General features: G+C 42.4%; 1 protein-coding gene across 9 annotated transcripts in view; it reads right to left on the reverse strand.

The window, feature by feature from the left end:
* The window catches only part of DENND2B (DENN domain containing 2B), a 181,956-nt gene that overhangs the window by 18,275 nt on the left and 148,521 nt on the right, over positions 1 to 15,160 (reverse strand). For all 9 annotated transcript variants that reach the window (XM_075755119.1, XM_075755116.1, XM_075755117.1 and 6 more), the window contains 2 exons: positions 11,260 to 11,400; positions 8,116 to 8,264 (listed from right to left, as the gene is read on the reverse strand). In XM_075755119.1, the coding sequence (XP_075611234.1) occupies positions 8,116 to 8,264; positions 11,260 to 11,400 (290 nt within the window). The remainder of the gene's footprint in view (positions 1 to 8,115; positions 8,265 to 11,259; positions 11,401 to 15,160) is intronic.

Here is a 15,160-nt window from a genome sequence, read left to right on the forward strand (position 1 = left end):
GCTTACAGGAAAAAAACCCCAACATTTCAAAGTGGAAAGGTATCCTTAGTGCCTACAGAATGATTCAGTTCCTTCCTGCAATAGTTTCTTAGTTTCTTAGCATAAATCCATAACAAAAGTGGTTCTGGCCCAGGTGCTCCAAAGGAGTGTTAACTGCTTGTTCTTTCCACACTGGGACCTTCGCTCCCACCAGTCCTTGTTAATGTTCACACCAGCGGTTTCAGATTCGCAGGCAATCATTGCACTATTAACAACATGACAGCTGTAAGGTAAGACAAAGAATTTTTCTAGGTAGTAACAAAGGAGAAGAAAAACAATCCCAACCTCCTGATCCTACTCATTCAAAAGCCTAAAAGAGGGAATCTATCTAAATCCCCTTGCTGGGAGCTAGAGGCCGAGTTGGGAAAATGTTGCAATTTACTGCCATATGGTTATTGCACCAATAAGCCATCCAGAAGAGAATTACCAAACAACACGGTCGTCTTTTTATCCCATTCCCTTTCATAGGGAAGAGAAAGGGAGAGAGAATTTTGTTGCACGAACCATAAGTGGAAAAATGATGTTTTCCCACTGTAGAGCTTTGGGCAAAGCCTGAAGTGAAATGAATAAATACCACTGGAAAAGAGGGCAGGAGGAAAGGAGGACAAGGAAAATCATACAAGCTCTACCCTTCTTGTGCATATTAAAAATGCCATTTAAGTTTACTGCATATTAAAAATGTCATTATTAGATTGCTTTTCTCTGGGACCGCGGAATCTCAAACAAGCCAGAGTTTGAGAAAGTTTATTTTTTTTCTCAGCCTGTCTCTTCTGCCTGACACACATTTTCCTACTGTCCACGTACAGCTCCTCTGTTGGCATCAGTCATCACAGAATCTGAGTGCCAGAGAAATGCAATCCCAGTGATACAAAACCTAAATATCTCTTGAGAGGGGGAATAAAGTGCAAAATTTCCTCCTCAAAAATCTTGAGACACAGCTCTGCTAGTTACCTTAAACCACCAATTTCACATCACATTGAAAACCTTCAATTCTAGCATTTAGACTGTAAGACAAGGCGCTCAACATCTTGCAGGACCAGGCTACATACAAACATCCTACTCCAAGAAGACAGCTATATTTAGCAGTAAAGAAAGAAGCAGAGTATCAAGAAATTGCAGCTATATTACACCAAATGGCCACATACGCTACAGAATGTTTAAGGTTTTTATAAGTATATATGTTTCTACTTAGTGATGCTTCATAATGCAAGCAGATTGAGAAAAATCCAAGTCTTACAAAAGGAAAGCAGTTGCAGAGTATGTAACAGAGACTCAGACAGACTCCAGAGGATGCTTCTTTTATAAAAGATGAAGTTGTTGTCCCTTAGTCAAAGCAAGGGTGGTCCGTGGGTTCTAAATCATTCCTCAGCGGGGGCTGATCTGGCTCTCACTGGAGGAAATGGAAAATCTCTGGTTACTTACATGAGAAATGGATGTTTTTGCTGTAGAATAAATTCTGTCTACTGGGCATGATAACATATTGGATAATTACATGAGCACTCATTCCTTCCACTACGGAAGACGTGGAGAAATGGAAGAAATTCTCTAGCTTGTGTTCAGCATGTCAGACCGGACAAGCACAATAATCCTCATAGTCTAACACTTCAGGATCCTTGGATAAAATATCCCAGAAGAAATGTCAGCCATCCACACCTCTTGTGGGGTTAGACATAAGGTCTGGGAGCTATTACACATTCCACAGGTACAGTAGCTTGCATCTCTAAACATCTCCTTCTTCAGTGCACAGCTGATGACTGAAAACAAAGTTTTCCCTGGGACAAAGAACTGAACTTCTAGCTCAATATGGGGCTGTGCCAGATGTGTCCAAGAGAAGACAGTTGTGTCTCCTGTAGCCTGTGCTCAGAAATGATACAGATCAGAGACTGGCAACAGTAAATTCTCCCTCACAAGCTGGTTTATGGCGTGCATTTATTGTCAAATTTATCTCACCTTTTTTGTGTGTGTGTTGAGGTTTTTGTGACGGGAAAGTAAAGGAAATCTTTATTACTGGGCAAAGCTCACCGTCTGTTTACTGAGCACACTTCCACTTTGTCCTAACACATGTGTTTTCACCTTTTAATCTGCAGCTTGGCAGATTTTACAAGTTTTATGATATGGCAGACTACTGGAAAGGAGAATTCCCAGGTAGTAGGCGAGCCTGGTCACGCCTATCATTGCCATAATTAGTTTGTAAGAATTATATCCTACTTTTGTTAATTAAAAATAAACAATAAGGAAATAGGGAGTGAGCTTTCATTTTAGTAATCTGCCCAAATGTTTAGCTACTCTTGCTTTTCCACTTGACCTTGCTACAGGGCTGAGGTACAATAGTTTACTCTTACTACTAAAACATTGCCACTTATCTCCTATTTAAATTTGCATATTTTAACTTGAGCTCCAAGATCATGCTATGATTTTGTCTGCTAGATTAAAAGATCCCTAATATTATTTTTCTAGGTAGGCACTGAGAGACTGAGACCAGGCTGCCTCTCAACTGCTAACTGTGCTGCTTTCTAGCATGGCCTCACAACTCCCAAAAAAACAGATTCAAGTATGAGGACAAGCGTCAACGCTCCCTGACCATCCCAGGCATAACTTGGACAGCCCTAAGCTGTCTCTGTCCGTGAGATTAGGGAAATGCCATTGTTTGTTCTGAAAGCCTTTGCCCTTGTATACAAGTACACTCTGCTCCCCTTTTGCTCCACAAAGTTAACAGAGACATGCCTGCGGGATGACTTCCCCAGTATTTACATATTTATGCTTCTGTCCTGTATTAGTCAGTGTTTCTGTCTGCAGCCCATAACCTTTGGTCAGGTCTGGGATGTGCCTGGACTTTCTACAGTTGTGCCGAAGACAGATTCCTCCTGGCAGTCTAAAATACTTTGGGGATGGGCAGGGAGGTTTTCATCCTTAACAGGATAAAAGGGTTTTATCCTTAACAGGATAAAGCCTTTGCACATCACAGGTGCCTAGCTTCTGCTTGCAACAGCACCTCTCGACTCCATGGGGTGAGCACTACAGAGGAGCGTTTCAGGGGGCTGCAGACTGCTGGTCTGTGTTGGGCCAGGGGATGCGCACTGACAGAGGGGCAGACAAACACGGAGGGAAAAAAATGTCTCCTTGGGAAGACAAAGAAATCTGTGGCCACCTCTAAGGGAAGAAGACACTGATATGCAGGAGCTTTAGCTGCACCAAAGTTCACTGTCATCCAACATTTCCTCAGCCTCATTCCCACAGATCTCCCTTGCACATAGGTAAAAATTTGTGGGTTTATTCACAAATTTACAGTATCTCACAAATGTAAATTCCGCTGGCTCACACCTAAGGATTGGTGCATGATAGACCATTCAGTGGCAACGCCACCTTGAAGTGTCCCCCTGCCAATGCTCCTGGCCACCCCCAGCCCCAGCCCCCTGCTCTGCCCCTCTCCCAGCACAGCAGCTCCTGGTGTGACCTGGCCAAGGGGCCCGGCTGGTTTGGAGAAACTCTGCAAAATGACTAATTCCTACTGCAGCTGGGCTGGCACAGCTACCTGGGTAAGGCAGAGTGCAGGGCAGGGCAGGAGCAAACAGGGGCAGCAGAAGGGGGGACTTCCTGAGATACTTAGAGAAATGCCTGGCTCACCTTTGCCATGGGATACATTTCCAAGTTCACCTATACGGTTTAGGAGCATAAAAACCATTGCTGTCAACAGGGACTTTTTCCTTGAGGCTCCTGCTTCACTGAGAAGTAGCTGAAATACCTCTCATAAAAACAAAATTCACAACAATGAGAAGTTATTTTGCCTTTTACAAGAGCAAGGACTCTAGAGAAGACTTTCACAGCCCCTAAAGCTTCAGAAAGGCCATTGAAAGGAATATTCTTGGATTTAGATCCACAGAAAAAGACAAGCCTCATGCAAACACTCCCACTGACTCTGGACAGTGTTGGACTGGACCCACATGTGAAATGCAAGCAAAATATGCTCAGAGTCCATCACAATATAGTGCATTACAGCAAGAGTGCTTTTATTTATAAAAATGGGGTTATAACAAAGGGACACTGAGATGCCCAAGGCCTTCCTTTCCCCCTCTCCAAACATTCGGGGGAAAAGGCAAAGAGACTGTTCTCACAAGCATGGATACATCACCTCCTCAGCAAACATGTCCACATTTTTTTTCCCAGCATAAAACTAAAACAAGCAGAGAAATATTTTTCTTCCAATGTTTGTTTTCTATTTATTTTCTGTTGCTACCTTTGTGCCTGCAGCAACGCCAATGTTCCCCGAGCCCCAGAACCCACTGCTTTTGCATCTGCTGCCTTTTAAACTGTGCTAGAGCAGCTCTCCTTTTGCAGCTGGCAGAGTTGTGGGATTGTTTCAGAGTTGGGGTGAACAGGCAGAATGCCGGGAACATAAACAGGGGCTCCCAGCTGGGACAGGGATTGAACTGGGATGAGACATACCATCTCAGTTGTGCTTTCAGCAGATGTTTAAGGAACGGGAGCTTTAGGTTACTTCTTTATGAGTTAATATTATTATTCCAAGTTTCTCTATTGTTATCTTTATTTCTCTGTTGTCTTCTTGACTGTTCATGGAAAGTAAAATACTGAAAGGTCACTGGCAGATTCAAATTCATTTTTGAAGGTAAGCAAATAGCTGCAGGAATTTATTCACACAATTTCAAGCAGAAAAAAAATATAAGCAACTTATTGGGGGTAAAAACCACCCCAAACTTAACTGCACATATTTAACCAAGGCAACCTTACAGTCCTGTCATTCAAACCTTTACTACTGTTTCCTCATTGCTGGTAGCATCCCTTTCTGCGTTGAAAAATGGCAGCCTCTTCTGTGCAAAGATCAAGGACTATAAATTTTCACATTCTGGGAACTATAAGAACCATAAATAACAATTTATTGAATGAATCTCACTTCACTAGGCATGACTTTCCTTAACTTGTATAATGTGTGAAATCATTTATTGCTTGGAGACCTGTTAAACAGGCAGCCACAAAAGCCCATTGCATCTCATTGTTTGAAGCCTAAACCTCAACATTATTTATTTCTAAGCTATTTTTTTGGGTACATGCAGAAATCAAACCCTTGTAAAATCTTTTTAATTTCCTGCTCTCATTCTTTCAGCCCACAGACTGGACCTGTAAGATATTTCACTTCTTTTTTTTTTTTCCACATTACTGGTAAACTCCTTCGGTTTCAGCCATGATGCCCATAAACAAAATTCACGTCAGACAAGGCAAAGGTTCCAAGACAGACAGTTATTAGCTCAAAGCCAGAGTGTTTCATTTTAGACTTCATCCCCATTTAAACCATGAAAACCTCAGTAAGTATTGAATTTAAATCCACTGTCACTTTCTCTAGGCCTTTGTCAAAGGACTCATTATTAGCTTCTATTTTACAGTACCTCCTAGATCCCCACGCTGAGAGGGGCCAGACTGTATCAAGTAAAGCTGAGTACACATACAGAGCAAGAAGCAGTCTCCGTCCTGCAGCATTTAGGATCCCAGACAGACCAGACAACAGATAAGAAAGAGGAGTTAACGTTTCCAGCATGTGTCACGCAGGAGGTCAGAGGGTTCAGGAGGAGAGCTCAGGATTCACAAGTCTCAATCCAGTCTTATTTGTCACATCAGATTTTGTCATACTCTTTTTAAACAAAACAAAGTATATGTATATAATAAAGGGTACATCCAGATATAATAAAGTATATGAATATAAACCTTTTTGTAGGAAAGGTTCTGTCCCTTGTTACAGTAGCAACCACAAAACCTCATCAGTCTCTTGGATCCATCTGAACCCTCTCCTTTCTCAAAGTACGTGCTAATGGCCCCTAACCCAACAGCTCGCTCACACAACAGAAACAAAACAGTTTTTGCAGGAGAGCACAGTCTTTGGATATGTGTTTACCTAAAGGGATCTTTATCATTTCTGGTTCCTGTTGGTCCTGGTGCCCTATTTCTGTGTGCCAAAAGGGAGAGTGGCAGCATTTTGTCTGTAAGCAGGACTCTCTGTTATCCTCTGCTCTGGGACTTGTAGGACTAGGCAGCTCTCAGGCAGGAGACAGACCATTGCACGGGCAAGCCTGAGCTGTTACCTTCCAGCCAGGCTTGCAATGTGTATAAAACCCCAGTTGCCTGATGAAGTCCTGGGCTACCATGAGCCCTCACCATCGGCAACATGACTATTTTCTAAGCCAAACTGCTGTAAGCCTGTCAAAGTAGGTTTAATTGTTGCTTCTTTTCTCTGAACAACGCCCAGCAGCGTTATAGGACATTTGTCAGGCCAGCTGTCCCAGAAGAACACTCCAGGGACTGGCTGCTTTCTGCCCCAGCCCTCACACCTGAGGATGCCTCCTGCAGCAAGCCATCCCCGCAGTGCTGTGCCTGTGGTCAGCAGATCGAGGCTCGGGGTAACTGCCAAATCAGGACAACATTACAAAGGAGTGACTGGGAACTCCGAAGCAGAGCAACAGTTGGCGGCAGCACAGCACAGCTCTCATTTTCTCTGTCCCATTTCTGTGATTTTCCACTCAAATGATTGTGCCATTTGAAGGAATGCAGACCTGTGTCATTCTGAGTTACAGACTTGTGGGTGCCACTAATTCTGCTAGGTGAACAGTAAAATAGAAACAGGCAGAACAATGTAATTAAGCATGCTGTAGAAAAAGTCAGAAGGAAGACACTAACAGTATTTTCAAAAGCCACCTGCCCCATTGTTCATGGTGTGACTCACATATCTACTAAAGTACTGCAGAAACCCTGGACTAGCTGCACAATTCTCACCAGGAGTTTATGTGAAATTAAGTCATCCCAAATGGTCATTCAAACCGAGGGTTACTGACAGGGGAAGGGATGAAATAAAATGTTCCTGTTGTTCTAGACAACAAAAAAGACTGCTAAGGAAGTAACTTTATAACCTGAGAAGGGTCTGCAGCTTTAAGAAATTCTCCCCTAAAGGTTGTAAAGCTTTTACTATGCAAAGTATTTTTGCTATTATATACACTGGCGGCCACTAAGTGCAGCTATTATTTCTGGCGGTCATTCAGAGAAGGTCGGAGATGATAAAGTGTTTAACAGAGTTTGTTTGGGTAGATCCATCTGTGTTTTTAACCACCCATACAGTCTTCTATGTCCTTTTAAAAGATGCTGGATGTTCCTGAGTCTAATAAATTACGGTCTTTATTTTTATTTGCCATCTTTCATTATTTATCATGCCACAGCAAAGAACATCTTCTTTACAATGTCCGCACTTTTCTATATGGATTACACAAGCATCTAAAAAAGGGATGATGCTTTGCTGCAGGGCAGGGGTGCAGCCTACACAGAGTTCCCATTTCCTTGGTAAAGGCCGTGTGGAGTTGTGACCTGTTGCTCTCACTCCTTACACCTCAGGGTGAGTTCATGCCTCAGAGGAGCCAAGGAGTGGAGATTGCAATCAAAGGGCAGGGAAGTAAGAGGTATGTTGAAAAGATGTAGGAAGGAGCCCAAGATGGATCTTTGGAAAGGAAATGTTTTCAGGTCATGTGAGCACCAGGAAAAATATCCTAACTAGTTGGGATGGACTGTAATAGCATTCTTACCACACCCACTGGATGGGTTTGGTAGTGCAGGATTTGAAACCTAGCTCCCCGTTACAAACTATCTGTACTGCATGGAGCAAACCAGGCGAACTCTCAGCACCCCACTTCCCTGCCTGGCTGCACTGCATGCCCACAAGGTGAATGAAGCACCTCAGAGGCATCTCTGCTACTGTTTATGAATACTCTGTTCCAAAAGCTGAAATTAAATATTGCTAGGACTATATTGCTTCAAAACGCTGTGCAAACATTAGCTGTCTATGAAGTAGGCGAGTATCGGTATGCCCATTTTACAGACAGGGAAGTAAGACAGTACAAGTGGCTTGTAGCGAGTGACAGCTAGCGAATGTGTGTCCCAACTTCCATCGATGTAAAAATTATTTAAATCCTACAGTGAGAAGATCCTCACAATCTGACAACCATTCTGCACAATTCATAAAGCTTTTTCTATCAGAAGATAGCACTCACCTGAACAATGAGCGGTTCAGGTCCCTTTGCCACTTACCTGAGCTTATCTGCTACAAAAATCACACGCCGCTCCAACAGGAGAGAAGCAAAGATCCTGATGATCTGACGAACGCTGAGGCACTTGAAAAGGCATTCAAAGTCCACATGTTCCAGACGTGAGTCCATCGGCCGTCGCAGCTCAATGACCTGAACATGTCCAACAAATATCAGTAAGCACCACTGGCCAGGGCTGACAACACTGGGGGAGTCCGGCACCCCAGCCTGGGCCCTCCAGCACAGCTCTGTGCTTCCTGTTGAGGGGACACACAAAACGACCCCCGTCCTCTTTTGTACACTGAGGCTGGAGGCACAGCACCCCAGAGAAATGGTGTATAAAACAATTCACTATCAAGTCATTCTTCTTCCCAGAATACAGTCATGTGCATTAAATCTGCTGTCATTTCCAAGGGAAGCATAATTCTGCCTTCTAAACACCCTGTTGGAGATGTAAAGCTTGGCTGAGTCAACAGTATGAAGCAAGTAATAAACTGGAAACACTGGAGCCGGAAGCTTACAGGATTAAAACAGTCATAACGACAAGGTAAATTTGGTTATAAACTTGGCTAGCGATTCAAATTCACATCTAGATAGGAGCCAGGGACTGAACTTAAAGGCCAGGCAAAATTTAAACCCAATTGACTTCATTTTCACTCTTCTGTGATGCATAATTCACTAGATAATGTTTCAAACCTTTTTTTGTCAGAAAAATATATACATATATATACTTAACTGGGGAGTCAGGACAAGGTCTTAGATGGTGACTTGTGACATCCCTTTAAAGTCTAATTTTCATACTTCATCCATGACCTCAGGCCCTCTCCTTCCTTTTCTCAAATGTCTTTTGCTTGATTCCTTTATTATATCTTCCTTTTACTCTGCAATTGACATGCTCAGATGTGGAACTTGAAGGCAGAGGATAGAAAAAAGAAGAGGGAAAAATAACATGAAGAAGAGAGTAACAGAGGGAGAAAAATATGAAGTGCAAGACAGCAAATGATGAACTACTGAGGAATTTGAGGAAACAGAAGGGAAAGGGGAAAAGTTGGCCAACTTGAAGCTGTGTTGAAATCTCTGAAGACATATTAACAGGAACATATATACGTCTCCTTCTTTTCATATGTCCAAAAATCACCGTCACTTTATTGCTTTAGACCACTTTTATGTTTTCATGCACATGACACCACATTCCACGAGCATACTGTACTGGGTTTAAACTTGAGTAGCCCTTACAAAATTCCTCACAGTCACACTGTTTTGAGGATATGATCAGCAGCAAGACCACAGGATACTGGAAATGAAACCAGTCCACACCAGTTTAGTTGTAATATTGTTTGTCATCAGTAACACAGGACTGTAAAAAAGAAAGTCACTGTTAGAACAGATTCGTGTACAGATCTGTTTTTTTAAAGCCTGAAGTACAGAAACATTATGGTGGCAGAGTATCATGTACCCATCAGTCAGCTGTTGCCTTAAACAGCAGTAAGAATCCAATTGTGGAGTGATGGTGTAATTTCCTCGGGAAATGCCACCTGCCTACCCCTTTCTTGTATTCAGTAAAGGTGCCCACTTCCATTCCTTAGCACTGGGATTGCAAGCTCAAATCATGTTTATATGCCAAATCACAAGGAGCTGGTTTTACTGCAAAACTTCCAAAGCTAAGATCTTGCTGCGGGGTAGGATGCAATGCAAGTTACGGCAGCTTTTACAAATGCCACGGATGTTTTCTGTTGCCTGGCAAAGCCTTCTGCTTTAGTCTGCTCGTCACAAAGAAATATACTGTCTACTTCCCAATTAATCATCATCTTTGTTTAAGCAAGAGGAGCCACAATGGAAGGACAAGATTCTGTTCCTAATTAAGCCAGTGCATTCCATTTAAATAACAAGTTTGTACTAGCATAACAGAGAGCAAAGCTCAGCCAGAAGAGAGTTGTTTGTTTGTTTGGAATTATCTCAATGTTTTTCTCTGGGAGAGTTCAGAAGCTTGAGCAGAGGATAGAGAAGTTGCAGATCCATGGTTCCCAGATATATTCACGTCAAAAAAGCACTATCGGATCTTATCACTGTCGTGCCAATCAGCCTTTTAATTTTCCTTTGCTTCTTCAGAAGACAATGCTTGTGACTTACACATGCCTTGCAAGTCACTTATACAAGGAACCCTTTGCATTTCCTACCAAGTGACATTATAGGCCCGCTCCATTGAAGTCAATGGCATTACACTTGCAGAAAATATGATTCCATGTAAAAACAGTAATAGCGCTGAAAAACTAACCCTCAGGAGTGTAAAATAACCCTAGAGGGGACTTTTTTTCCTGCTTGCACTAACTGGGATGCATTCTGTTCCCATCTGCAGTAATGTATTTCCTCTATATGCTTGCCCGTCTGAGTGGAGCTACTGTATACTTACATAAGGACATGCAGAGGGCAGAATTTGACATGGCGAATGGCTAGCAAGCCTCAAGTTACAAAAAACTTTTTAAGCGAGGCTTCAATATTGCCTTTTTCCAGTAAGGCCTATGTTGTATAATGCTAGGCTTCTAGCTACTTGAGTCAGTAATAAAAGGAAATGAAATCTATTATATGTGCGTGCACGCGCACACACAAAACCTTTCATATGACATGCTTTTCCAAATATAGACTATTTCTTTGAGGGCCAGTTAAAGGGTATTTATTGCCAAAAAGAGGCATTTAAATGCTGCTGGTCACTCCTCCTACCCAGGCCAGGCCAGGCAGTAATGAGGTTTGCAATAACAACCAGCTGCTGAACTGTTTAAGTACAGTCAGCATGGGAAAATTACACTTGCTTGTTATCACAGTGATAAAGCCCAGCAACGCTGTAGTTCTGTTAAATACACTAGGCCAGGAATACTAGGACATCTGTGGTGTTTGTGGTTTTTTCTTTAACACAACTTATTAATAAATGTAAAATAACAAACACGTAACAATAAATTGGCTTATAATGATCAATGGGAACTAGCATTAGCATATCAACACTGGTGCAGTTCCTGCACAGCTCATTTTGAGGGTATGCTACCTCACATGCTTTGCAGTATCCGTATGTCTCCTCCTGTTTTTCTTTTGCTGTTTGATATTCGAGTGGTGAGGGGGTAGGGTCTGACTTTTAATGTTTGCAGTTGCTTTTTACCTCGTTTCCAGCTCCAGGCAGAAAGGTTTTGACTTTGATTGTCTTTCCAGGTGCAGGGAAAGGAGATTCCATCAGACTCCTCATAAATGGATAAACCAAGGCAGCAGATATTCCCCTTCTCCTTTCAACCTCATCCAGGATCTGATCCATTAGTAAGACATAAGAGAGAAAGAGACAGGACATGTCAGCACCACATAGACTTTTGAAGCATCTTTTGACCCAGATGTGCCTAAACACATGGCAGATCTAAGTTTAATTCTCCTCTCCCATGCATTTCTTCACTACCATTAAAGCCATGGGATTCTATCATACTCTAAAAATGCTACGTTTTCCAGTTAAAAATGGAGCCTGTTTCTGAATGCAGTTGACATTCACAAAGAAGAAATAACAAATCTGGAGAAATAACAAATCTGGAAAGGAAAAAAGAAGACTCAGCATGGCAAAAGGGATCTATATTGTTGCCTGAACAACAGGGTGAGCTGAAGGACAGAAAGATCAAAGCAAATCCCATCATCTCAGGCCAGGTCAGCAATCACATCTCAGTGGTACATCTTGGAATTTGTATTAAGGAGAAACACTTTCTTCTGCACTTCTTCCATTTCAACTGAGAGGGCAGGAAAAAGCCAGACCAGCAAGAAAAGCAACCCTGCCACATTATGATACCAACAGACCTCCACCAGGAAAGAGCTCCTGGGAGAGTCCTGGCCGCAGCGGCAGCAGTCACGTCACAGTCCGTGCTGAGCTGGAGCCGGCCGTGAGCAGTCTCATCAAGCGTGCCCAGCTGTTTACACTGGGTGCCTGCATTAAGGTCATTTTCTGTTTGACATGATGCAGAGCAGGCAATCTAGTTTTGAAATAAGCAGATGGAACCTCTTAAAGATAGAGAGGACTATTATTTTCTTCTCTCTTTGGTCACATGGGCCAACATAAATTAGATCACAGCTAAGTTTTCCCACATTAGACAGACCATATAGATGATAAACCTAAAGACAACAAGAAAGCAAGCTTCAAAGCAGTTAGTGGTTTGACCTGAAATGGTGATCTTTTAACCACCACTCAAAGCAAAAGGCCATACAAGAGTTAGTGGGTCTGAGCCAGGCATTTCCCCTTGTTTCTCTTGGAAATGCTTTTCACTGAAACAGAACATTAAAAGATACTTAAGCACAAGCTGGTGACTTACAACGGCAGCCAGTGACACTAATGCCAGCAGAGGCATACACTGGTGCAAAGTTTCCCCATCCTCCTTGCAACATAGTAAAGACCTAGCTGAAGGAAAGCTGACCCTATATACATAGCTTGCATTCCAGTCCGTGGAAGTGGCAGATAACCATAAATGAAAATATGAATTTCACTCTTGATGCAATTTGTAACAGGACAACTATTCTCACCAAACAAACCCAGCTGCCCAAATGTGAAGCAGTAATGAACCGAGGCTATGCCCCGGGTCCCTTAGTGCTCCTGCACACTGCCAGCACACAGTTGTAATGTGCCCAACACCTATCTTCTTTCCTGCAGTCACTGTTAGATGCTTTATGCTGCTGGAGCTGGGGGCCATGTGTGTCATATCCCTGTCTCAACAACCTTCACAACACAAACAAAAAGGAGCAGTTAAACCAAATAAAAGTTGAACAGAGATCTCGGGAGATAAAATGGTCAAAAACATCTGTTGAAACCATGACCAAATGAACTGGCTGGAAGTAAAGATATCTGTGGTTCTCAAGTCTGTCTTAGCAGTAGGTATTACAGCAGTGAGCATAAAAGGCTTTGAGGAAGATGAAAATAATGCTGGCTATCAGAAACAGGATGATAAACATTTTAAAACAGAGGACTACTTTTGCTTTTCTGATAAATAATATCCAAGGTTTAACATCACATGCTCTTTCATCACTCACATTTTTCTGTAAAGATAACTGTTGCTTGTTTTGACTAATTTGGCCAAGTGCGCCATCACGATTGTTTTCCTCTCTTTCACTGGATTTATCAATGAGGACAGCCCAGGTTCCTCTTACTAGGCTGGAAAAAGAGACTGTCTCACTTTTCAAGAACTTCTGTCTCCATCCACACCACACCTGTCTTCAAAACCAACAGGAATGCTAGGGCTCAAACTCTTGCTCCTTCACTTAACAGCTGTTTCGTCCAAACACTTTCCAAATGTGGTGCTTGGAGTGCTCACTGAAGACCTGAGCTAAATCCAGCCCAGGGTTGGAGTCAGCCCCGCATGCTGCCCAACACCCTGCTCCTACTCTGGCACTGGTATGGTCAGGAGGTGACCAGCCCTTTGCAAGACAGTACCGCGGTGGCCAGACCCCAGTGCAGATGGCATCCTTTTGTGGCCCAGCCCCTCCATGAGCCCGGTCGTTGAAAAAGGGCAGAGGTGTGTTACAGCCCCATTCGGGGCCCAATACGCAATGGAGAGAGAGCCTGCCTTCCTGCATAGACACAGAATTTGAGGCCCGTGTGCCCAGGGCCTGCCTGCCATAACGCCTGGGAACAGCCCCTGCTGAAGCCAGTGAAATCACGCTCACCCGTGAATCTCGGGTTCGCTTTGGCTGGATGATCACACACTTTTTTCCAAGTTACAGACTGAACTGGGAAAGCAGATTATTTGCAATTTTGGTATGGCCTTCCTTGTCTCCTGCAGACTTTATACCTCAGCTGCAGTGATACTTGGTTGTAAGGAGGATACCTAAATTTTTTTTCTTTTTTTTTTTTTCCCCTCACCCAAGTTTTCCTTTGAAAAACTGTGCACTATCAAAATTAGATAAAAGCATAAAAGCAAACAAAGACCCTCAGAACATCTCTCCATACCATGAGTTGGGTGAGCTGTGTTATCCTCCCAGAACAATGCATTCCGTTTCTCTCACAGTTATCTGTGTTTAGATACATATTATGTCTAAGAGACACTGTTATAAACCCTTGATTTCAGAGCTTTATGAAAGACGTCACAAGCAGAATTGTGATTAACTATTGCAACCCAATTGTTTTTCTTCACGCAAGATTTGTGTTAAAGAACGTTTTATCTAGAAAAGTTTGAAACCTGCTTTGAAGATAACATTCTGTATGATTATTAGATCATATGAACAATATAAATACTATGATTTTCACTAACTTCAGTGATTTACATATTCTTCTCAACTTTATTCCTATACAAACAAACAAGAAAAATCTGTGTAAGTTCTGTGAGATTTCCCACATCTGAAGTGAAAATCTCTGGCAAATTAAAAGAACATTTCTATGATCACTGTATTGAAATTGGAAAAGGGGAGGGCAGACATCTGACATTAGATATATCATTGTTCTCCACAGATCACCAGCAAGTTCTACACAATACTCTGAGGTGCTCACTGTATTTCGCAGGACACACTCTCAGAGGACTAGGAGGCCCAACACTGGCAGCTAGAGAGATATTTCTAACGTTAATCAGAAATGTTATCAAGACTTAATTTTAATAACCTTTTGTCTTACAAAAGAAGAATGCTTGTGGCTCTGGAGCTGACTGGCAGTTAATTGTTTCTATGGCTATTTAATCCCTCAGTTTAGCTGCAATGCCCTGCTTATTGTCTCGAAACTCTTGTGTCAAGAAACATATTACCTACATAAACCACATCAGCATACCATGCAACTTTGAATTCATTAATGTGGAGGCCAATTAAAAAATTATCCATGCTTTCCTAGCCTCCTAGGATGAAAAAAATCCATGTCACTAGAGTTAAGCATATAGAATTCACTTATCAAATCATCTTTTTTCTTAACCTCATCATTCCACAGGATATTGGAGTAAAAGTGGTACTGGCCCATCATTCAAACTGTGGATGCCAAGAATTACAGCTCAGCACAGAATAGCTTTAGAAAACAATGGAAAAAACTTCAGTCAGCCAGATCATACAGACACCCAGATGTT

This window comes from Balearica regulorum, chromosome 5 (genome assembly GCF_011004875.1).
Source record: "Balearica regulorum gibbericeps isolate bBalReg1 chromosome 5, bBalReg1.pri, whole genome shotgun sequence".
NCBI lineage: Eukaryota > Metazoa > Chordata > Aves > Gruiformes > Gruidae > Balearica > Balearica regulorum.